Here is a 25833-nt window from a genome sequence, read left to right on the forward strand (position 1 = left end):
ATGTAAAACAGGACACCCTATCTGATCATTATAACACTGTAGTGGTAAATCATCCGTTGGATTGATTTTATCCAGATCAAAATTGGCACATTTGGTCTGACAACAGCGCTGTTATTCAGTTGTTGATGTATATAAGTTGTATTTAGTGACTGTGTTGTGTGAAAACACTATGACAACAAGCTTTGGCATCTCTCCGGACCTTGCCTATTTCACTGACGTAAGTTTTGTCTCATTAGATGTCTGTGGCTCTGCATGGGTGGCCCCGGTGAGACTGAACTCTTAGTGCTGGATACCATTTGGACGCAAAATACACATGATGTTATACACAATACATCACCTTTTGTCCCCTCATTCACCCCTGTTCTGCAGCAGTTTCTATTTTGCCATTTCTATGGCCCATGACAGAAAGCAAAGGCATGAGGTATTTGGAAAAAGCACTACATCATTTGACATTCATCAGAGATATTTGGTTTTCTCCGGACTGCCACACCTGGAGGCTGCTGAAGTTTATCAGATGTGATGAAGCCGTCGTGTTTCAATCATGGTAAGAGTAAAAAGTAAACCGTGAACCTTTTTCTGGTGGGAACACATGCATAACACAACTCGGTGTCGGCGAGACTACGGCTAAAACCAAAACTATAATTTGCAGCCTGAAATGGTTTAAGAAATATGGGGATAAAGGAACAGCAATACACATATATCTAATTCTCTCTCTCTCTCTCACACACACACACACACACACACACACACACACACACACACACACACACACACACACACACACACACACACACACACACACACACACTAAGAACAGGTGGAACAGGTGCAGGGCCTTTAAGGTAATAGATATTTTAGGAAAAAGCAGGAAGTTTTCTGATTAAGTCAACATGAGGGAGTCAGAAACAGTGAAACTGGTTAATCTGTCATGTTGCCAATACATCTAAAAGACCAAATGAAGCAGTTTCCTGTCTTTAAAGACTCTGGAGTTTGAGTCTTGATGCATGCTCAATAACTCAGGTAAGAAAATCAAAGAAGGTTGAATCAGTTTATCTGGATACTTGACATCTGTCAGCAACGTTGTATCCAGACGAACTGATTCAACCTTATTTGATCTGGAGTTTGAGATACTGAATCAGCATACAAATAAAACTGAACAAAAAAACAGCCAAAAAATGTAATTGTACCCTCAAATAGTAGACCAAACTTTCCTTCCACTTCACACTTTGATTGATTGATTAATTGATTCATTCATTCATTCATTCATTCATCATGGGTAGAGTTGCAAAAAATAAAGAACCATACCATCTTTGGTTTATTGGCTAATGATTGGCTGCTAAAACAGAGGTGTAATATATTCAACTCTGTAGACTTTGGTTGCAAACTCTCTCCTTATACCACTGCCAGCCAGAAACACTGACATGAACCAGGCACGTAGAGCCAGTTCACCGTAATGGAGACTTTCTCAGAAGATAGCAGGAGTCTTACATGGACACCCTGCATTTGTCCATTTTCAGTTCATGTGTGTATGTTCGTGCACACATCGGTGCAAATGTGTATGTGTGTTTTGCCTTCATTGCACGGGTTTACCATTTAGAAAGGCCTGTATGCATTGATCTTGAGAAAGAGGGAGAGAGAGAGAGGCTGGCCCGCATAGATTTCTGTGCAACAAATATGCATCATATACCTACCCACTAGCATGGGATAAAATCAGTTTAATTCAATAGCTGTGAGGGCAAAGCTGAAAATAGCATTTAGAAGGATTTAGGTAAAATTTACATCCACAAATATTTGTGAAGTGGAACAAACAATATCAACAACAAAAACAACAAAAAGTTTTGCGGGGCTCTAAATCCAAGCAAGTTGCACTGAGGGTCCATCCGCTTGTCTGTGAAATGAAAACTCTCTCTCTCTCTCTCTCTCTCTCTCTCTCTCTCTCTCTCTCTCTCTCTCTCTCTCTCTCTCTCTCTCTCTCTCTCCCCCTCTCCACCAACAATGGTTTCCACTCAGTGGGTCTTCAGCTGCTAATGACATCTAAGCAGCTTTGATTCTGATCACACACACATCAATGGGCCTGAGCGAGGACGCTGCTAAACGACCGCTTAGTAGTTGTGATCATTAGGCTGAAGGTGCTTCGCTAGTGCTGAATGCTTCCAAACCATTTACACACGCAGATACCACAACACCACAACTGAAGGTTAATACGATTTTGATCATTTTTCGTACATCAAAATAAACTGAAAAGCAAAAAGAGGACTGTTTCAGCAAATTGGATTAAAATACATAGCCAGAAGCCGATTTTTGAACACATCTTATTTGTATATTACATATTGCATTTTTTCCTCAGTATTTATACTTTTTTTCCAACACACCAAACCAAAGTAAATGTAATGGACTTGGTATGTATGTTGCAGGTGACAACCTATAACACATTTCATGTCATATAACTGTGTGCTCAGTTTGAATGTATTTGTTCCAAGAAAGTGCAAAATTATTTCAATTCATCCCTCCCTCTGTTAATACTAAACAGTTGTGCGTGCGCGTGTGTGTGTGCGCGCGCGTGCGTGCGTGTGTGCCTGCATGTAAAACAGAGATAGAGAAAGTGTGTACAACAAACCTTTGAGGGGTGGGAGCCTGTAATATCAGCTGGTTATGTATGTGTAATGAGACGTTAATCCTTCCACTACTTCTGGTAATACACTCCACAACCAGCTTGTTATACAGCAGTGAAACTTCGGCTTCTACATAAGAGGAGTTATTTTACAGTAGAATATGGTGTGTGTCTAATTTGCAACAGACGTAGACAAGTATAAAGGTAGAAAAATGTAGGAAATCATAAATTAAGTTCAGTTCACTGCATGGCGCCTATGGGAGTCAGCAATGATAAAACCAACGTGTTTTCGGCCGGCCACAGCGAAGACTGCGCGTGAGTGATGGAGTTTCCCCATTGGTCGGCGTTTTCTATTGCGTCATCGGTTGCTACGTCACCGATGTCAAAACAGCCGCTTTTAAAACGTACAGCCGTGGCCCGGCCACGTACAAGGTTTTAACCTCGTCTCGTTTTATCTCCACCTCGCTAACAAGCGGGAGGAGAAGCCTTGGCTCCGCTCGCTGTCCGCTTAGCTGTAATCTTAATTGTGTTTAGAAAACACTTGAGTGTGGAGACTTCCTCCCTTCAGAGCAGAGAGACACAAAAGGGGAGACCCGACCCCCACGGCCGCTCTCCTGCCTTATCTCGGCCCTCGCGCTCGCTGCTACGTGGGTCGACATGACCCGAGTTTGATCACGCTTTAGATGCCACGAGAGGGCAAGCTGATTTCTCTTTTAATTCCCATTTCCAACTAACGAATAAATCACATAGCGATTTGTTAGCAAGTGAAAGATTTACAGTAGCTGCTCGTCTCTACGTCAGCAACGTTTCAGCTTTTTGGTTTTGTGTTTTTTTGGCCTGATCTGGGCGTAATCTGATATCTCGCACCGACGTGATCGGTGCGCCGTCTGATCCAGGCGAAGAAACCTTGCATATCTGTTTCCTCGGGTCGGACCAGAGGTGACTTCAGAGTGAAAGTAGAGGAAGCAAGTGTCCAGTTTTTCCTCAGGAAACTGACTCCATTTCCACTTTGGCCCGTAGACACAACCGGAATGTGATTTGCGTAGGCCGATGTAAAAATAGCCGAGTATAAAGGCACGGAGCAGCGCTGCACAAGGGCTCTGTGCGCCGCGCCAGGCCCAGGCAGAGCCCGCAAAGACAGAGCCCGGCTCCCGCTACCCAGGCGGCCTGGCCGGGCCTCTTAGAGGGCCGAGAGACTCCTGATGATGATGATAATAATAATAATCAACTTTATTTCTCTATCACCTGAAATGGATGGATGGATTGCATTTATGTAGCGCCTTTACTTTACAGTAGAAGGAGACGGTCACAATAAAATGATCAAAATTTTAAAAAAAACAAACAAATGTAATAAAAACTCGGCTTAAAATACCGTTATAATCAACAAAAAAGCAAATTAAAAACAACGGAAAGTATATATGATAACAAAAGTGAAAGACTACAACAAAGCGATCCAGCGCATGATGGATTAACGGGTAACTTTCCATTCTCTCCAGAAAAAAAAATGTCGACCTGCGTTTCGTCCTGACACCGTTTTCCCGTTCCCTTTTCTTTTATCGGTTAAATGTGAAGCCCTAACTGGTTTATCCGTTTACATCGCCCCCCTTTTTCCTGCTTTTTCTGCTTTTGTGTTCAGTCCCCGTCCAGCTGTTAATTGGTGCATTTACATAGCAAAAGCTACGGGGCAACGGCTCGTCATGATGGCACGCAGCCTCCTCGTGGCACATTAGCGGCTCGTTGAGACTGGAACGAGCCGCTGGTTCTCGCGTTTGTGTTTGCATGTCAAACACGCGGGGATCAAACCCGAGGCACGTCACTGATGCCTCGACTGGGACGCGCATGGGGGGGTAGTGGCGCGTAGGTGCGTGCGTGTGAACGCGTGTGCAGTGTCTCCAAGTGTGAAGTTAAAACCAGACTCGGTTCGCTTTCAGAACCACGTCTCATACAGAGCCCATCGGAGTTCTTAGGTGTGAGACTTGTTGTTCACCTCTTACCGGTTTGGGGGGAAACGGATCAGTCGTTTAAACCGTAGCCTCGCGCGTCTCTCAGGGCAAAACTCCCTACGAGAGCAGATACCCTGAACAATATTACTGAACAAGCTGAACTGTAAGGACACACTGCCTCTGCAGGTCTAGAGGCCCGGACCGCTCCACCTGTACGTGTCCTCTCACACTCACACGACAAAAGTTTGTTCCATGGTAGGGTCTCTCTCTCGCTCTCTCTCTCTCTCTCTCTCTCTCTCTCTCTCTCTCTCTCTCTCTCTCTCTCTCTCTCTCTCTCTCTCTCTCTCTCTCTCTCTCTCTCTCTCTCTCTCTGTCTGTCTGTCTGTCTGTCTGTCTGTCTGTCTGTCTGTCTGTCTGTCTGTCTGTCTGTCTGTCTGCCTGCCTGCCTGCCTGCCTGTCTCTCTCTCTCAGTATTCAATATGTGCTTTATTGGCATGACATACGTTTGTGTACATATTGCCAAAGCATGTAAAATAACAACACAATACAACAATGATTATGATATTAAACAACAGTAGCAATAGGTGCCGTCTCTCTTTGTCTCTCTCTCTCCCCCTCAGTCTCTGTCTGTCTGCCTCTCTGTCTCTCTGTCTCTCTGTCTCTCGATGTGTGGATCGGTTCTGTAAAGGAAATGAAGTCTTTACGGGACAGCTTAACGTGCAGGAGTGACTTTGTTCATATCGTTAAAAAGACGTCATGTTTCTTGTTAAATAAAGACTTGTTTTAAATAAAGACTTGTTTTAAAATTTTTAAAAATTCTGCCCCCCCTCCCCTCCACCTGATTGCTGTTAATGTGTTTCCCCCATTGGTCAGAAGGGAGGTGGGTGCGGCTAAAGCCACGCCCCCAGCAGGCCGACGATTATAAAGACGCTCCGTGGAGGAACCGAAGGATCGACGTTACCCGGCGCCTTGTTGAAAGTCAGACGTCTCCGTATGGGCAGAGGAGGAACGGTGTGTGTGTGTGTTCTCAGCTTTAAGTCGCATTTCTTCTACACAGAGACGGGTTAAGGGCACAACATGGCTGCAGCCGATGCAATGCTGCCCTCCACAACTTCCTTTCCCGCCGATATGCAACAGATGGATGAGAAACCGACTGTCAACGTAAGTAGCAACTAGACCAAGTTCACTTTCCATGTAATAGCAACCGGTTTTAACGGAAGGCAGGAAGGCAACAGGTGGTTCTGTTTTGACCAGCCGCGTGGGTCTGGGGAAGTGTTTGCGGTATTTTTGTCAAACCTTATGCTTCACTTTTGAACTATGAAAATGGTTTTTGCACAATCACAACGACATTCCCTGACGTCAGACTCGGCTTTTTTGAACTTTGTTTACCTTTACTTTTTGTTTTGTTTCTCGTGCAGCAGCTGTGGAAGATGGGTGAAGGTGAGAGGTGCGCGACGTCGTGCAGGGCAGACATGAACCCGCTCATCGAGGTGGAGTTCAGCATCGTCCAGTCTCCTGCGCTCCCCCCCAGTATCAAAGAGGAGGACGATCTGGGCAAATTCCTGGACCTCGAGTTCATTTTGTCCAACACCATCTGTTCCGAGACTCTGGGTCACAACGCCAACGAGGCGTCTCCGCCGCAGCAGGTCTGCTCCTATTCCCTGCCGGAGTCACCGGAGAGCTGCAGCAACACCTCGCCGCCGGAGAGCTGCGAGGCCGCCGGTCATTACAGCGACCCCAGCCCCGTCCGCTGCAGCATGATGGCGGAGCTGCTCACCCCGGACATAAACTACCCGGGGGAGAGTTTGCAAGACGCCAGCTGCCGACAGGAGTACACTGAGCTGCAAGCGTTGAGCCAAGTCACCTCTGCGCACCTCCAAGTGCCGACGCGTCCATCAGGACTGGGATTCAAAGTCAAAACGGAGGCTTCGGAGGTGCAGCCGTGCATGCTGGCCAATGCGTGCGGCGACTTTGTGGGACAAATGTACGACCAGAGACAGCAGATGCGCGCCATGCACCCGTCCGCCTTTACGCACCACCAGACGCATGCCGCGCAGGATTTTGGCGCGCACGCCGTGCAGCACGCCCCGCTTTCGGTGCGCAAAGACTGTCATGCGGCCGGAATGAACATCAGCGACCATCATTTCCGCAACCAGACCCACATGCCCCACTACCTGAACGCACCCTACCTGCAGCAGTACCCGCATCAGGGCGCAGCTCCGTATAACATGTACAGAGAGAGCTTATACGTGCACCAGCAGCATCAGCCTCCGTCCATGCAGGGGATGATGCTCACGCCTCCGTCATCGCCCCTGCTGGAGTTTTACGCGCCGGAGGACGGCGGGGTGAAGCCGAAGAGGGGGCGCCGCGGGTCCTGGGCGCGGAAACGCGCAGCGACGCACAGCTGCGAGTTCCCCGGCTGTGGGAAGACGTACACCAAGAGCTCCCATCTGAAAGCCCACATGAGGACACACACAGGTATGTATGTATGTGTGTATGCACGACCTGTTGTCATATTGCCATTAAGAAGCGCACAATGTGCGTTTACTCAAAACCATGCAGGTGAAAGTTTACTAATAGGGCCGTAGGGGGGTCTTTTCCCGCAGAAAGTGCAGAAAATACCCCAGATCTTGCAAGCCAGCCTCTGACCTCCTATAGCTACAATGGTATACGATTCTGTTCTACGGAGTTTGTGAAGTTTAGAGTATAATAATATTTAGTTTGCTGGCAAGATCTCCAAATAATGGATTTTCAAGCTTCAAAACATCATGGTGGTTACAGCAATGAGCTTATTTTGCTCTAAGTACCTGTTGCTTTGAACAAACCTGTTGCTCTATGAAGTGCATATGGTTCGTCTTGTTTAGATCAGTGTGTGTAGTCCCTGCAACATTAGTGGCAGCCGTTACATTTTACATTTACGTTTTCTTTGTTTACCCCCCCCCCGTGCAGGTGAAAAGCCATACCACTGCAACTGGGAAGGCTGCGGGTGGAAATTCGCCAGGTCCGATGAGCTGACGCGTCACTTCAGGAAGCACACGGGACACCGGCCCTTCCAGTGTCACCTGTGTGAGCGGGCCTTCTCTCGCTCCGACCATCTCGCCCTGCACATGAAGAGGCACATGTGAAGGAGTGAAAAGCCATGGCTGGCCCAAGCAGAATGTGGGGCCCTAAGCAGAATGCCCCCCCCCCCTCCAAAAAAGTGTCCCAGTACCTCAGATCGGCCTTGGTGAAAGGATACTTGTCAGTGTAAATTTGTGTATACGTGATTTGAATTTCGCTTTGGTTAAGTTATAGCGATGCAGTATTTAAGACGGGTTGACTTGCTCTGTCATGTGAATAAGTTATTACATTTCTCAGCGAGTGCCTTAAGGAAGACAGATTTGCTTTCTTGAACACTAGTACAGGTGGGCGGGTCCCATCGTCTTTGTACATATACAGATTTTTACACGTGTTTACAACGTTTTATAGGTTTTATACCACTCCTATCAGGACAGGGTACGCATTGACAAAGTTGTTTTCTATTTCTTCGTGTTGTCGGTTGACGCGGTGTTGAGGACAAAGTGTGTTTCGCAGTGTGAGCTGCATTTCAGGCGAGTTTGATTGAAGGCTCATTTGACAAGTTCTCTCATACCTGGGACGAGGTCTTTTAGTGTGTTTCTGTCGTGGCGATTCAGTTTAAGCTTCGGGAAGTCGAGAGGTTTGGGAATCAGCTAAAACTGTTCAGAACAATTATCTTATCACAAGCAATTACTTATTCATTTAACTAGATACCAGAAGGTTTTGTGTTTTTGTAAGTTTTTTTTTTAATTGTGTTTGAAAGAGAATATACTGAGAGTTGAAACTGAAAGTTGTCTTTATGCATGCTCAATAGTCCAGGTAAGGAAATAACCAAGTTGAGAGAAAAGCTTCATCGCTCATCTAAGTGGCGTCTTCAGTCTCAGTGTTTGTATTGGCTGCTTGGCCCCAACTCAGCTGTCAGGGGACAGACCGAGCAGCAGCTTCCTGGAAGAACAGGATTTGGACAGATGCACCATACTCTGAGAGTACAAATTGTCTCAACAGCTTTTTTTTTGTATTATGCAAACAAGGTTTGGTAAAGATGTACAATTGTGAAGCGATTTGCAATGACAATAAAGTTTTGGAAATATGTCTGTGTGTAATTTGCATGTAATTTTTTATACAACTCTGCTATTACAAGGGTTTTTAGGTCCCTTTTTCTCCCAATTTCACTTGGTCAATCACCCACTCTTTCGAGCCGTCCTGGTCGCTGCCTCACCCCCTCTGCCGATCCGGGGAGGGCTGCAGACTACCACATGCCTCCTCCAATACATGTGGAGTCGTCAGCTGCTTCTTTTCACCTGACAGTGAGGAGTTTCACCAGGGGGACGTAGCTATTCCCCCCTGAGGAGGTGCTAGTGCAACGACCAGGACACATACACCCGCAGACACGGCACATGAACATAATTTTCATATCCTTATAATGCAACTTGAATTTGATACAGATGAAATTTTGACCTAGCTGTTATTTTTCTCAGATGAAAACAATGGTGCATACCAAAGCCAGTGTGTTGTTCTGGAGCATCATACCATGTCTCAGCACTTGAAAGTTACTTATCATCTCGTCTGATGAGATGCATCCAGCAAAAATGGTGCAGACAGCAGGTCTTTGCAAAGCGTGTTCAGTAGATTTCCCTGCAGCAACCCACATGAGATCTAGTGCAGAATTTAAAAAGTCAAACATCACCAGGCCTTCTCTCACGCTTCATTTCTGTTCATTTAAGCATTCTTGCAACACCAGATGGGTGATTATCTTAATAAGAGGAGGAAGAAAAAAAAGCAAACAACTTGCGCAACACCTGAGCCCAATCCAAAAACACAAAACCACAAAGGAGGGGGAAACTGCTGATGTCAGAATAAAACACCAGGGCTTTGCCAGCTGTTCATGTTTATCGGTGTACTTATGGTTGGCTGTGGTGTTTGTCACTGATACTTGGATTACAGGTGTGATCCTTCATCCGCCAAACAAACTCCTGTCATGTCACATGACACGCGTCCAAACACACATGACTCATGGGTGTTTGGACGTGTGTGGTGCAAACCCGAACCCCTTGCAGCCTCTGTAAGTCCTCCAACTCCGGTCTTACAGAGGGGCAGCAGCAGAAGTTGTGTGAAATCACTTGAATTGGACTATTGTAAGAATACTTTTGAGTAACACCCATCTGTAGTGAGACGGGGGGGGGCTGAACGGTTATGATTCCAGGATTAAATCAAAAGTTGACAGACATCATTAATATTGACATGAGTCTGGGTGGCAGTCCCGTCAGGCTTTATCCCATTCTTCTTGGCAAATGCTTCCCTCTACTGGTCATTCGCGTTATGACACCTCTTGTGTGGCCTGTCCACTACTCTGCCCTACTGACTCTTGCAATATTTTCTCTGTTCTCTGCAGAAATAAATGCAGGTCGAAGAACAACGGAAGTGGGAAGGTGTTGGCACTACGCCCCCCCCTTTGTCCCCAATTGTATTCGGTCAATTACCCCACTCTTCCGAGCCGTCCCGGTCGCTGCTCCACCCCCTCTGCCGATCCGGGGAGGGCTGCAGACTACCACATGCCTCCTCCCATACATGTGGAGTCACCAGCCGCTTCTTTTCACCTGACAGTGAGGAGTTTCACCAGGGGACGTAGCGCGTGGGAGGATCACGTTATTCCCCCCAGTCCCCCCCCCCCCCGAACAGGCGCCCCGACTGTCCAGAGGAGGCGCTAGTGCACTGCTGGACCAGGACACACACCCACATCCGGCTTCCTGCTCACAGACACTGCCAGTTGTGTCTGTAGGTAAGCCCGACCAAGCCGGAGGTCCGGCCGTTTCGTTTTGCCAAGCATCTTACCATTCATTATAAATGTAGTCCAGACTGCTGTAGACTGGAGATCTTTGTCGCCTGAGCCTGCAAGCCTTGAAGGGCAAAAAAAACAATTAATAAGCAGTATATCCAACGTTGTTTTCTTTTTAAATCGGTTTGTTTGTTTGCTTGTTTTCTTACCTGGATTATTGAGTATGAGTATTGAACTGCCAGCCAAGAGGAAAAGAGGAGGCCAAAGAGGAGGTTTATGAATGTGGTGAGGGAGGACATGCAGGTGGCTGATGTGACAGAGGAAGATGCAGAAGACAGGAAGAGATGGAAACGGATGATCCGCTGGGGCGACCCCTAACGGGAGCAGCCGGAAGTACTAGCAGTGGATTATTGAGTATGCATCAAGGCACTAAACAGTTTACTTACCTTTATATTTGCAGACTATATTTCAACCACCTTTTTGGCTTCTGGACGATCATGGGCTTCTGGACGACACTAAAGACGGCTGATCCCGGGCCTCTGGTCGCTTCTGTTTTAAGGTAAGGGCTCTCCCCCTCTAACTGTATTATTCACTGTTAGCACAGTATCGTATGTGATGTATTGATGAGGACTGGATCCCTTGTAGGCATCCTGGCCTATTTCTGTTTGTATTTGCAATGCTCATGCATGTGTGTGTTGTTATAGGCTGGTTTATTGATACATGACCCTCGCATTTGATGGTCACATATCAACAAACCAGCCTATAACAACACACACAGGCATGAGCATTGCAAATACCAACAGAGATAGGTATTTATCCTGCATCCTGCATGTGTCAGGAGGATCTCCTTACAGGTAGGAGCCAATGTTGACATGCACACTTGCACTAAAACACATGTGTGATAAAATGCCATTATGTCAAACTAGTGGGCCAAACCCCCGGTTGGTCCTGGTCCTTAAAGTGGTTCAGATGGTGTTGATGACCACACGGGGGCAGTATAACATCACAAAGACCACAGGATCCTGCATCGCAGCACTGGTACAGTCCATCAATGAACAATCATCTGTTATTACTGAAACCAGTAATCACACTAGAAATGGATGATTGCTCTCTGGATTACTCAAAGATATGTTTCGGGGTGTGTGTGTGTGCTAGAATTTGGATATGAAAATGGATATTTCTGTTTCTTCTCTTATTACCTTTTGTACACTTTCCCTCAATGCAAAGTCCATTACATTGTACAAAATGTGCTCTGTCTCTCCCTCCCTCTCTCTCTCTCTCTCTCTCTCTCTCTCTCTCTCTCTCTCTCTCTCTCTCTCTCTCTCTCTCTCTCTCTCTCTCTCTCTCTCTCTATATATATATATATATATATATATAAAACATATACACATACATATATATGTGTATGAGTGTGTGTATATACTATATATATATATATTACATATATATATATATATATATATGTGTGTGTGTGTGTGTGTGTGTGTGTGTGTGTGTGTGTATGAGTGTGTGTGTGTGTGTGTGTGTGTGTGTGTGTGTGTGTGTGTGTGTGTGTGTGTGTATATATATATAAGTTTGATTCGGAATAAAGCAGCTGATAATGGCTGAGGATCAGCCATTGTTAACATTTTGCGGGTATATGTTTTCCTCATAGTTCGCACTGGTAATGTTTAAATGCGTTGTTTCTATATTTCTAAGACATAAACAATCCACTTGTCAGTAAAAGTAATCGTATTAAGTTTGTGAGGTTAGCTCATTTCTAATTAATCTATCAGAATTTAGCTTTTTACAGTTATATGCACACTGTCACTAATTAATCAAACGAAATGCACTTTTAGCTCAAGTGGTGTTGGGGGGGTAATTTATTATCAGGGTTTGATTATAAAGACCTTGATAAACCACAAGGACATGACAGCTGCAGGTCACTGGGTTTGTGTTTCTGTGTGTTTACTGTTACTCCATATAGTTCAGCTTGACATCAAATCCCCCCTACAAACACGATTTACACTGTTTGAGCTCATGGGAGAAGCTTTTAGACGTTGCACACACACAAAACTGTTAAACAGGTGCTGAAGCATCCTCTAGCTAAAAGCCAAATCTTTTCAAACTACTAACTTCTAACCTTGGTGAGGTTTTGCAGAATAACATAGAGCACTTATATGGGTTGAATATACATTTCAGTGAGAAACTTCATTCAAGTTGCATTTAGAGTTTTGCATATTTAAGTGGCACATACTCCTAACCTACATCTAAAGTCTCAGTCAGAAGGGTTTATGGGAACATGCACCTGTCCTCTTGTCTGAAAGCATGAGCTCTTTCTAAAATGCTTGACTTATGACACAATAATCCTATAGCTATCATTTTAGAGATAGGGCTAAACCCTATATATATTGCGTAACACTGCATGCATGATCATGCAGACTTAGATAATGTCCATCTTCTGAGCAACGTATAGAGAAGAAACGTGGTTTAGCATTAAAATCTAACCTGTGGATCATGAAACTGAGTCTCAAAAAGGATCATGAAAACCTTTAAGTATCAAGGAGAATCATTATTTTTGTGTCAGAAGTGAGCATACCTTTTGGAAAAATTATTCAGAAGAGAAAATTCTGGGTAGGTGGAAATGAATGATTGCAGCTAAAATGGTTGAGTCACAATAAAGACGTGATGCTTGAAATTTTTATATGATGACTTCTCTGAAACTATATAGGGATGTTGTCTTTATGCATGCTCAATAATCCAGGTAAGAAAATCAAAGACAGTTGAATCAGTTCATCTGGATACAACATTTATTTCAGTGACCTCTTCAGTTTCAATTGGCTGCAGGTATCCCCACCCTTATAAACCATACACTGGCATAATGACCGAAACCAACGATCGGTTTCATATGCAAATTGCCGTGAGCGTTAACTAGAGTTACAATGGTCATGTGTACTATTCACAGAGGATTGGGGAATGGTTGCAATCACAGCATTGTAAGATGGCGACAGATGTACTCTTACCCCCCCCCCCCCGGTTTAGGGGTGGTTTGTTCCCTCTTCACAAAAAAGGCCTCTTTGACTCCCCATTCAAACCAATGTTCCTCCCTATCAAGGACGTGCACATCCTCATCCTTGAAAGAGTGACCACTGGCCAGGACTACGGAGTCCTGGCCTGATGTGTTAGCTCTTCTGTGTTGTGTCATCCTCTTGGCCAGCATCTGTTTAGTTTCCCCAATGTACAAGTCACAGCAATCCTCCTGGCACTTAACAGCATACACTATATTGCTCTGTTTGTGCCAGGGGACTTGATCCTTGGGTTGGACCAATTTCTGGTGCCGCGTGTTTGGGGGTTTGAAAGCAACCGAGATGCAGGGTTTGGAAAATATGCATCTCAGCTTTTCCTCCACTCCCGCCACGTATGGAATCACCACTGGTTTACGCTTAGGCAGCTTTTGTCCTTCTCCTCTCTTCGATCGGCTGGTGCACTGTTTGGGTGTCTTCCTGGCTTTGACAAATGGCCAGTTAGGATAACAACACTTAAACACAGCCTGTTTAATGTGGGATTTCTCCCCTTCCTCAACCACTGTGTTGGTGGGGGCGTTGTCAGCTCAGTGGTACAGCGTCCTGATGACTGCTAGTTTGTGCTCCAGTGGATGTCAAATCTTAAATACTGATCAGTATGTGTTGGTTTATGGTAAACATCAACAATCAAATGTCCCCCTCACCAATTGCAATTTTACAGTCTCAGAAGGCTGACCTGTCATTTTTCACATCCTCCCTGGTGAACTTGATGTGGTTGACCACAGAGTTAATGTGGTCGGTGAAATGTGGTACATCCTAAAATTTAATTTTAACCCAAGTGTCATCCACAAATTTGAACCAATCTCTAGGTGGTGTCTCTGGATAGGGCATCAGAGCCCTCTTTTCCACTTCCTCCGTAAACAAGTTGGCCACTATAAGTGAGACTGGGGAACCCATAGCACACCCATGCCTCTGCCTATAGTACTGCCCCCTGTATGTGAAGTAGATGGACTGAAGACAGTTTCAGGAGCAGACACACTTAGTCAGTGTTACATCAGACAACTTCTGGGTTAGCGCGGGTGAGACCAGACGCAACCGGGGCTGCTCCGTCCAGACTGTCTTATTTTATGTCTTATCTTATGTTTTACTTACTTCCTTTTTAACTTTTTACCGAATTTATCTTTGATATGATCGCATATGGTCGCGACACGCTTTTAAAGATCAGAAATCAGTTTCCTGGGACCGCAACAGGGTTACCACCAGAGATTCTCCGAAGCGTCAACCAGAGTAATGTAGATTGTTTACTTTTGAAAGATTACACTGGGATCAGGAGAAGGCCCAAAAAACATTGAGGGAAACGAGCTGGGGTCAGAAACAGGCTGAGGAGCCACGCAAACCGCCCACCCTTGCCGAGCATCCTACTCGCAAATGTTCAGTCATTAGGCAACAAGCTGGGTGACATCAGAGCGAGGATACAATTCCGACGGGACATTAGAGACTGTAACCTCCTGTGTTTCACCGAATCCTGGTTCACCCCCAGCATAACGGACCACGGAGATACACCGGCGGAACACTTCTCCACTGTCCGTATGGATAGAACAGAGGAGTCCGGCAAATCCAGACGTGGAGGAGTCTGCTTCATGACAAACAACAAGTGGTGTGACCCAAGGAACGTTACGGTCCTGCTCTCCCCACCTGGAGCATCTAACCATCATGTGCCGTTCATTCTACCTGCCCCGCGAGTTTACATCAGTAATCATCACCGCGGTCTATATTCCACCACAAGCCAACACTGACATTGCCGTATCCGAGCTACAGGAGGTGATAAACAAACAACAACAACGGTATCCGGGGGCTGCTTTCATAGTGGTCGGTGACTTTAACAAAGCAAATCTTACCTGGGGAATGTCAGAATTTAAACAACATATTGTAACGTGCATGGATAAGAAGACACGCTGGCCGCTGGCTGGCGGGTCTGACCCTTTAGTCTAGGGGTCAGCGATGTCTCCTGCGATACGGGTTCGCTTCCCGGCTGCGGCAGTTCCTGTGGTTGCGTTGTCCCCCGAATTCGCTACATTGGTGTCAGAAGTGGGATGGAGCGACCGTAAGGCCATCGGAAGCGTAGGCGCCCTGAGGCGTGAAGGAGTTGATATGCTTAAGTGCGGGGACGCGCTTCCCGAAGGAGGGGGGTAGTATAACGTGCATGGATAAGAAGACATGCTGGCCGCTGGCTCGCGGGTCTGACCCTTTAGTCGAGCGGTTAGCGATGTCTCCTGCGGTGCGGGCGATACGGGTTCGCTTCCCGGCTGCGGCAGTTCCTGTGGTTGTGTTGTCCCCCGAATTCGCTACAATATTCACTTCCCCATGAGAGGAAGAAATACACTGGATCACCACTACACGCAGTTTAGGGAGAGCTATAAAGCCGTCTCCCTGCCACCGTTCAGCAAGTCAGACCATGCCGCCATCCTCCTCCAGCCAAAATACAAACAAAAAAATCCTAAGGGAATCCCCGGTGACGAAAGAGGTGAAGCGTTGGGCTGACCATTCGGTAGCCATGTTGCAAGACGCTCTTAAGAACGCTGATTGGGAGATGTTCCGCACGACCTCGGCTAACGTCAATGAGTTTACGGAAGTAGCAGTGAGTTACATCGCTATGCTACCAAATGCTATCATTCCGACTGTCAAGATTAAGATCTTCCCGAACCAGAAACCATGGGTCGATAGAGCAGTTGGATCGGCGTTAATAGCTCGCACCACCGCCTACAATGCAGGGCTGATTGATTATAAAGCAGCGTTTTACGGCCTGCGGAAGACAGTCAAAGAGGCTAAGTGGCGCTATAAGGACAAAGTGGAAGCCGACTTTAATGAAGGCGACTCCACTTGTGGAATGGACTTCGGGTCATTACAGATTTTAAAAACAAGCCTTGCTCGGCTATGAGTGTGGATCCCTCCCTAGCTGACAAACTGAACGTGTTTTACGCACGCTACGAGGCTAACGGCACCAACAACAGCCAAAGGGCCACAGTAGACAGCGGGGAACCCCCATTCACCATCACTGAGAGCGATGTGAGGAGGGTCCTTAGGGGAGTAAATGGCAAGAAAGCTGCAGGGCCTGACGAGATCCCTGGCTGGGTCTTAAAATCCTGTGTTTACATACATCTTTAACACATCCCTGGCCCAAGCCGTTGTCCCCTCATGCTTCAAGCGGTCCACAATTGTCCCTGTGCCAAAGAATAACAGTCCATCATGCCTGAATGACTACCGACCAGTGGCCCTGACGTCAGTAGTGATGAAGTGCTTTGAGAGGTTGGTGAAAGATTTCATCTGCTCATCCCTGCCCAGCTCATTCGACCCCCTCCAGTTTGCCTATAAAACAACAGGTGCAGAGACGATGCCATCTCCAAACTCTTGCACACCACCGTAACCCACCTTGATGGGGGGAGAGGGAACTACGTGCGTATGCTGTTCACTGACTACAGTTCAGCGTTCAATACTATAGTCCCCCTCAATCTGGTCACAAAGATGAGGTTGCTAGGAATCAACACCCCGTTGTGCAATTGGGTATACAACTTTCTCACTGACCGGCCCCAGGTGGTTAGGGTGCGTGGCCTAACCTCTGGAACATTGATCCTCAACACAGGTGCTCCTCAGGGTTGTGTGCTGAGCCCTCTGCTCTACAACATCTACACACATGACTGCAAAGCCACAGACATTTCCTCCTCCATCATCAAATTTGCAGATGACACAGTGGTAATAGGCCTAATTTCCAACAACAATGAACAGGCCTATCTGAACCAAGTAGATGACCTGGTGGTGCCAGTCCAACAACCTGACCCTGAACATCAGCAAGACCAAAGAAATGGTGGTGGACTTCAGGAGACAGCAGGGGAAAGGATACAACCTACTAAAGATCAACGGGGAACGTGTGGAGAGAGTCTCCAGCTTTAAATACCTCGGCGAACACATCGCTGAGGACCTCACCTGGACTCTTCACACTCAGCACACTCTAAAGAAGTCCAGACAGAGCCTCTACTTCCTCCGAAGGCTGAGGAAATTCAAGGTCTCACCCTCCATCCTGAAGACATTCTATTCCTCGGCTGTGGAGGGCGTCCTAACAGTTTGCATCACCGCCTGGTATGGAAACTGTTCTGCCTGTGACCGAGTTGACTTGCAGAGAGTGGTACATTCAGCTGAACGCACCACCAGAACGTCCCTCCCCATCCTGCAGAACACTTATACCAGAAGGGTGAGGACGAGAGCTAAGGAGATCATGAGCGACACTTGTCACCCTAACAATGGACTGTACAGGCTATTGGGGTCTGGTAGACGCCTATGTAGTCTTAGGGCCAAAACAGAGAGACTAAAGAGAAGCTTCTATCCACAGGCCATATGAACTCTCAACATATACAACCTTTCACATACTTGAGACAGCTAGGTTTTTTGTTTTTTTGTTTTTTATTTATTGTTTATTTTGACTAAAAAAAGAGGAAAAAATGCACTGGGGTTTTGTCTTTTATCTAGGTCTATGTCTTTTCACGTAATGACAGACGGCGTACCCCTCTTCATTTCACTGCATGTTTTAGTTTGTATTTCTATGCATGTGACAAATAAAGTACTTGAACAGTACATCTGTCGTCATCTTACAATGCTGTGTTTGCAACTATTCCCCAAATCCTCTGTGAATAGTACATATTGCCATCGTAACTCTAGTTAATGGTCACAGCAATCTGCATATGAAACCAAATGTTCTTCTCAGTCGTTATGCCACTGTAAGGGTGGGGATACCTACAGTCAGTTGAGACTGAAGAGGTTACTTAGATGAGTGATGAGATGTTTCTCTCTCTGTAAATGTTTCTTTGCAAAAAGAGTCACAGTCAGCTCTTTCTTTGAGGCACACGCAAGTGCCCACCCCCCGGTAAAAATAAGTGAGCTCCCCGAAAGTCGTGGTACCATGGTATAGTTCGCACGCTGTTAAAAGGCAATTAATTGTAGGCTAAGGCAAAACGACGAGTTTTAAGTTTGGATTTAAAGGACTCCACAGACTGATTGTCTGATGGCAGCAGGAAATTTATTCCACAAGAATGGGGCCTGATAGGAAAAGACCCTGCCACCAGCTGACTTCTTTTTTGTTTTAGGATTTTTCCCCCCTTTTTCTCCCCAATTGTTCTTGGCCAATTACCCCACTCTTTTGAGCCATCCCCAGTCACTGCTCCACCCCCTCTGCCAAGCCAGGGAGGGCTGCCGACTACCACATGCTTCCTCTGATACACGTGGAGTCGACCAGCTGACTTCTTTTTAAATTTGGGCACACACAGGAGCCCTGTATTTTGAGAGTGAAGAGCTCCAGATGGAATGTACAGTTTAAGGAGATCAGACACAGGCTGGTACGATGGGGCAAGCTCATTTAGGATTTTATAAGTCAGCAGAAGCACCTTGAAGTCTGATCTAACATGGATAGGAAGCCAATGAAGGGAGACAAGAATTGGTGTAATATGGTCAAATTTTCTATTTTTAGTTAGGATTCTAGCTGCAACAGTTTGCACCATCTGAAGACTTTTAGTACTATCATGTGGCAGACCTGAAAACAGAACATTACAGTAATCAAGTCTGGATGAAACAAATGCATGTATTAGAGTCTCTGTGTCAGCCATGGACAGGAAAGACTGAATTTTAGCTATGTTAAGTAGGTGAAAAAAGGCAGTCTTGGTTATTTCTTTAATGTGCTTATCAAGGAAAGGCTCAGATCAAACGTAACACCAAGATTTTTGGCTGCCACACTTTGTGAAATCTATTGTAACTTGATCAAATTGGTGTCTGTGTCTAGCAGGGCCAGTAACATCCAAATTTTCACAACAGCCAAGCAGGCCCCCAAATTATTTCTTTAAGTATGATCATCAGCCCTTATAGGCACATACAGCTGAGTATCATCAGCATAACAATGGACATTTATTCCATAACTGCATATAATTTGGCCAAGAGGTGAACTATAAAGAGAAAAGTAGATGGCCAAGAACTGAGCCATGAGGCACACCATATTTTTAACATCAGAGAATTTTGATGCAATATTACTGTAGCAGACACAGTGTGTTCTTCCAGATAAATAGGACTTAGCCAAGAGAGAGCTAATCTAGAGACACCAAATTACAATTTAATATGTCTAATATTCCAAGCTATTCTAATATCTAATTGTTTAACCCCATTTATTGTAAAGCAACTTTGAGTGTTAGAAATGCGCTATATAAGATTTATTTATTATTATTATTATCATTATTAATAGTATACAGTGATCAACGGTGTCAAAGGCTGCACTGAGGTCCAGTAGTAGATGTACAGAAGTGGGATCAGAGTCCATAGCTAGTAAAAGATCGGTCACCACTTTAGTCAGAGTAGGTTCAGTGGAGTGAAGGCCTTGAAAGCCAATTGAAAAGGATCATATAGATGGTTTTCTTCTATGTGGGTGAAAGTTGTTGATACACAACTCTAGTACTTTAGAACAGAATGGAAGATTAGAGACTGGTCAATAGTTATTAAGAGACCCTGGATCGAGGTGTGTTTTTTTTAAAGTAGAGGTTTAACCACAGCTGTCTTAAAACTGCTGGGAACAGTGCCAGTAGTAAGCGATAAATTAACAATGTGCAGCATTGTAGGCCCCAGGAAAGGCCAGAGGTCTTTAAAAAGTTTCGCTGATAAGGGTTCAGGTAGGCAAGTAGTTGGTTTAGAAGCTGACACAAGCTTAGTCAAATAATAACAGGGATTATCAGTAACTCATTGTATAGATATGAATTTGGTAAGACAGGATCTGCAGGAGTAGCTGGAGTTGCAGAATTAATTTTGTTTATGATCTCATCAACCTTATTGCAGAAAAAGTCTAGAAACTCACGGGCAGTGAATGGTGAGCAGCTAATAGATGGCTGCTTTTTAGTAAGTTTATAATTTAGATACAGTGTCAAATAGAAATCTGGGGTTATGTTGGTTAATATTGATTAAGTGAGAGAGATACACTACTTTTGCAGCAGATAAAGCACACTTGTATTTCAATAAACACTCATGCCAAAATAGGTTAAAAAAACTTCCCATTTTGATTTTCGCCATTTATGTTCCAGTCTCCTGCAGGCCCACTTAAGAGCACTTGTCTCGTTGTTAAACCAGGGTGTAGGCCTTTTTAGTCCCATAGCTCTGGTAGTGAGAGGTATAACTGAATTGAGGAGACTAGAGAGGGCCACATTTAAGTCACTAGTGAAATTTTCAACAGTCAGTCACTACAGTGAAAAGAGCCAAGACTTCAGGCAGCTGCTGGCCAAATGCAGCTACAGTGGATGGACTAATGTGGCGAATGGCAATTACGTCTGTGCTGACATTAACTGGACAGGCCATTAATGCTTCAAATTTGATGAGAAAATGATCTGAAGATTTGCTGTGAAGCAGTTCTGAGTCAAAATCAGATCAAGAGTATTGACCGCTTTGTGTATGGAAGGGGTGGGAACCTGTTTGAGTTCAAAAGAGGACAGAAGAGACAGGAAGTCAGTCACTTGGGTTTGTCAGTATGGATATTCATGTCTCCCATGACAATCAGTTGTGTGTCATCATCAGGAATAGCTCAGAGCAACATGTCTAATTTGACTACAAAGTTCTCCAGTTGACACCCTGGTTGGCAGTATATGATAATCACAAATAGCTTAATAGGAGCAGTAACCATAATTACATGGTATTCAAAGGAGGAGTTATTCTTTACCGGAGAAAGCTTGGTAAATTTCCAGTTTTTGGAAATGAGGACACCTGTACTGCCTCTACGCCTAACAGAACGGGGTGTGTGTGAGAAATCAGAGTCAACAGGGAGTTCGGCTGGTGTGGCAGTGTTTTCTGGATGTATCCAGGTTTTAGTCAGGGCTTGTACCTGGATGTCTTACAGATTAGTACGTGCTTGGATAAATTCTGTTTTATTTACGGCCAACTGGCAATTCCATAAGCCAAAAGTAAAGGAGGTGTGCATAGAGGAGGCTTTCCTGGGTGAATAAATGTTCTAAGGGTTGCATATCTCCAGTATATTTCACTATGGAGGAGGATGGGGGAGAGCATAATTTCAGGTAAGGCATGTCCTAGATTGCCAAAGGGGTAAGCGTAGGTTTGTTAGTTGCTACAAAGGCAGTGAGAATGGGCGCTATCTTGCGTTTAGAAGTCCCCAGATATTGATAGGCGGAGATCTCCGATTGTCTGGTATCACGAGATTAGCTGGCAGTGCTCGTTTATAACTTAACAGACAGTCATGTCATGCAAGATGAAAGACTTCAAGTTTGGATTTATGCCATTTTCGGTCAGGTTTCCTACAGGTCAGATTAAGAGCATGTGTCTCATCAGTGAACCAGGGTGTTGATTTTCTTTGGTGTCTAATTTTGGTAGTGAGAGGTGCAGCTGATTCGAGAAGATTAGAAAGAGTTGCATTTAGGTCACAAGTAAAACTATCAACTGAGCCAGTCAATACAGTGAAAGGAGCCAGGACCTCTGGCATTCTATCAGTGCTATCAGGGTTGATGGGCCGATATTATGGGTGCTGAACACGTTGGTGCCACAGCTGCAAGGACAAAAAAGTGCCACCTGAAATTTGATAACAAAGTGGTCTGACACAGCAGATGAAAAAGGAGAGAGAGTCCGGTCAGAAACACCAACACCATGTGCTAAAATCAGATCAAGAGTGTTGCCACTGCAATGTGTGGCGTCGTGCACATACTGAACAGAACCAAAGGTATCAAGAACTGCAGAAGGAGCCTTACCAAGAGGATCAGATGTTTTATTTAGATGGATATTGAAATCACCAAGGATTAAGAAATTGTCAGCACGAGTAGCAAGGTCTGAAAAAATTCTGTGAAATCATCTAAAAATTGGAAGTACGGCCCAGGTTGCCAGTACAGAACAACAAGGTAAAATGGCAGGAGTCCATTAACCTTGACAGAGCTGTTCATGGATGTTGCAGAGGGAGACATTAACACCTCAAAAGATTTAAATTTAGCATCAGACTTTGAGTCAAGATTAGAAATAGAGTTATACATTAAGGCAATACCCCCATCTTGTTTGGTAGTTCAAGCAGCATGATCAGTTAGTGTAGTCAGGTGGTGAGGCATCATTTAGTAATAAGATAACATTTGGTTTCAGGCAAGTTTCACATAAGCTGAGCATATTAAAACTATGCTCCCTATGCTCCAAGATCAAGACATTTACCAGCATCACTTTGCAAGACAGTGATCTGATATTGATAAAGCCCATTTTCAGGGGTTGTGTACTTCTAGAGTTTGCTGGGATAGGACTTTGATTGGGCTAGCAGTAGATGAAATAATTTTAATTGGGGAAAGATGTCTAAGGATAGCAATAGAGGATTTGGTAGGCCTGCGTACATGTCGAGGGAGAGATACAGTTGTGATTTAGTGAAATTATTTCTGACACACACACTGCCACTGCCAGAAGTAGACATAATAATTAGATTGTTGTGGTTAGCATTTGGTGTGCAAGAAAACTTGTGACACCGTGGGGGCAGCAGTGACCTGGTTCAACACAATGACTGATTAAGTAGACTCCAAACCCCCACTTAAATTGTGCCTAGCAGGTTCTCTAATTGCCTGCAGCCTGGCATGCCTTAATACAAAACCTTTACTTGTTTTCTACAAGCAAACGAGAGAGAGAGAGAGAATTTTTTGAATTTAAACAACTCTTAATTTTACATAAAACAAAAAAATCAACAAAGACACATCCATTTCACAACATCAACATGAGCAACTCCTTTACATTAAGACGTCAAAAAAAGTCTTTTTTTTCTTTCTTTTTTTTTTTAGAACAGTGGTTCAAGTCACATACTCCCAAAGGGTCAAAGGAAATATTATACAAAGACAGAATTAAATACCAATTGCCCCTCATTGACTGAGCAAATGGCTTTAGTGAAACACCACTGCAAAATAAATTCATCTAAGTTGTTCATTAAGGTAAAGAAACTGAAATCCACTCGGACCCTCGCCTTCACCCTTGTAATGAACAAAGGAAGTAAATCTTCCTCCGAACCATTATTAATTAGACTTTTCCTGCTTCTATAAATCGAAAACTTAATTTGTCCCACTACAAAATTTAACAGTTGCCACTTTTCCGCATCCTTCCTCTTGTACCCAGCACCAAAGATAAAAACAGTTTCATTCCATCTTTCATCACAGTGTGAGAATATGATTTGTAGAGCTTCAAAAAGCACATGAAGTCTTTCACATTCCACGAAACAATGAAAAATTGCCTCTGTCGACTGACAGAAAGGACACTTAACAGAAACAATTGGGTTAATCTTAGAAATGAAACTATTAACTGCCAGTGCTCCCTGTAGGATCCTCCACTGCAAGTCACCTGACCTTTTGTTCAGCAGGGCTTTATACAGCACCCTCCACACTGGTTTACAATCATCTGCCACTTTTAGCTTTGTTCTCCATACAGTGTCCTTTCTCTCATTCAGTATTTTCATATTCATGGCAACAACACAACATTTGTACAAGACCTTTCCATCTAACATGTAAAGGTCCATTTTAGTAGCCAAATTTGGGACCGGCAAAAGTCTTGTTAGACCAGTCTGGTCCATTTGGAGGCCCAACTCGGGGAAAGGATCACCATTATCAGGAGTCTCGGTCCCAATGGCATAGTCTTGCAGCATGTCCAGTTCCTCCCTGGTGAGTCTTCTAAGCCATGCATTCAGAACGTCTCTGGTGTGTCTGCTTGATCTCAAGCACAGCAGTGAAGCCATTGCCTCTGTGTCAAGAAACATTAGACCTGCAGCATCCACAATGTGCTTCAATTTAACAGTTCCGGCTGAGCATAGCCTCCAGTTGAGACCTGGTTTGCTGTCATCCTGAACATCCAGCCTGGCCCCATGGATTAGAGGTTCTTCCAGGAGCCAAAACATAGATATTGTAGGCTCCAGTCTGCACCACTTAAATAGAGTTCAAGCTTTAAACAATCCTTGATAGAAAGGTGGCAGGTCATGCATGCTCTTAAAAACACAGTCTGTTAGAAACAAAGAAGCATCTAAACCCAAACCCTGTACATTCTTTAAAATAATACTCATGAGAGGTCTCCACCGCACATCATCAGTCCCTGTGAGGTAACGCCATACGAATTGTAGTCTAAAGGCTGCTACTCTGCTCTCTAGATGCACCAAACCCTGCCCTCCCACCTCTTTTGGTAGGTATAGTACATTCTGTGGTACTCAGTGCAATTTATCCCAAAAAAGTTCACAAGAATAGACTGTACTCTTTTTAGCAATCCGGCAGGGGCCTCTAAAATGGTTAGCTTGTGCCAGAGGGTGGAGGCTGCCAAGTTATTAACAACCAAAGCTCTGTAAGACATTTGTGGTAACAGCCATCTCCACTTTTGTAATCTCCCCTCCACCTTTTCCACCACCCCCTCCCAGTGGGGGTGGTGAAACACTCCTAGGTAATAAAACCTCCCCTCTCCCAATTTAGACCTCCTGGCAGCTGAGGGAGACCTGCAGACCACTTTCCAACCGCTAGGACTTCGCTTTTTGCCCAGTTTACTTTAGCGGCCGAAAGATTCCCAAAACTTTCCACCATTTTCTCAATCAGATTAACATCATCTCGACTTTTTCTTACGATAACTATATCATCTGCATACGCAGATAAGACAATTCTTGTGCCAAAATCAGGCAAACACAGACCACCAATACAAGAGCGAAAATTGTGTAATAAGGGTTCAATTGAAAGCATATAGAGCATGCCCGACAGTGAGCAGCCTTGTCTTATACCTCTACATGCTTTGAAAGGTTTACACAAGACACCTTTTAATTTGCAGTACACGCTCGATATCTTTGTACAAAACCTTAATCTTGGCAACAAGTCCAGGGCTGAGGCCAAACCTTTCCAACACTTTCCAAAGGTATTGGTGCTCAACCCGGTCAAAATCCTTTTCCTGATCTAATGAAACCAGACCAGCATCAAAGCCCAATGGACCAGAGACTTCAAAAACATCCCAAATTAGTGACACATTGTCAACAATGGACCTGCCGGCCACATAGTAGGTTTGGGTCTGATGGATGACTTAATCTATCACCTTCTTCAGTCTGTTGGACAGGACTCTGGAAAGCAGCTTGTAATCCGCACACAGAAGAGAGACCGGATGCCAGTTCTTGATATCTTGCAGGTCGCCTTTTTTTGGCAACAATGTCAGAACAGCTCTCATGCAGCTCTGGGGCAAGAAGGAGTCATTAAAACATTCAGTGACGACCTCAGTGATGTCATCACACAGTTCAGACCAAAAAACTTTGTAGAACTCCGGCGGGAGTCCATCAATCCCAGGGGCCTTTCCTCCCGGATAAATGGGGAGGGTTGCGTCAGGAAGGGCATCTGGTGTAAAACCTTTGCCATATCAAATATGCAGATCATAAATCAGATTTCCATACTGGATTGGTTG

General features: G+C 44.8%; 1 protein-coding gene across 2 annotated transcripts; it reads left to right on the top strand.

Annotated features, from left to right (window-relative positions):
• Positions 1 to 5328: 5328 nt before the first annotated feature.
• On the top strand, positions 5329 to 8699 carry klf17 (Kruppel like factor 17). Of its 2 annotated transcripts, none has more exons than XM_056293051.1 (3): positions 5329 to 5715; positions 5976 to 7032; positions 7504 to 8699. In XM_056293051.1, exons 1-3 carry the CDS (start codon positions 5632 to 5634, stop codon positions 7677 to 7679), a joined length of 1317 nt encoding a protein of 438 aa, XP_056149026.1. In that variant the 5' UTR covers positions 5329 to 5631; the 3' UTR covers positions 7680 to 8699. The 2 variants fall into 2 exon arrangements, with proteins under 2 accessions (XP_056149026.1, XP_056149025.1); XM_056293050.1 differs by having other exon boundaries at positions 5331 to 5715; positions 5973 to 7032.
• Positions 8700 to 25833: the final 17134 nt, after the last annotated feature.

Source organism: Lampris incognitus, chromosome 14 (assembly GCF_029633865.1).
Source record: "Lampris incognitus isolate fLamInc1 chromosome 14, fLamInc1.hap2, whole genome shotgun sequence".
In the NCBI taxonomy this organism is placed as follows: domain Eukaryota; kingdom Metazoa; phylum Chordata; class Actinopteri; order Lampriformes; family Lampridae; genus Lampris; species Lampris incognitus.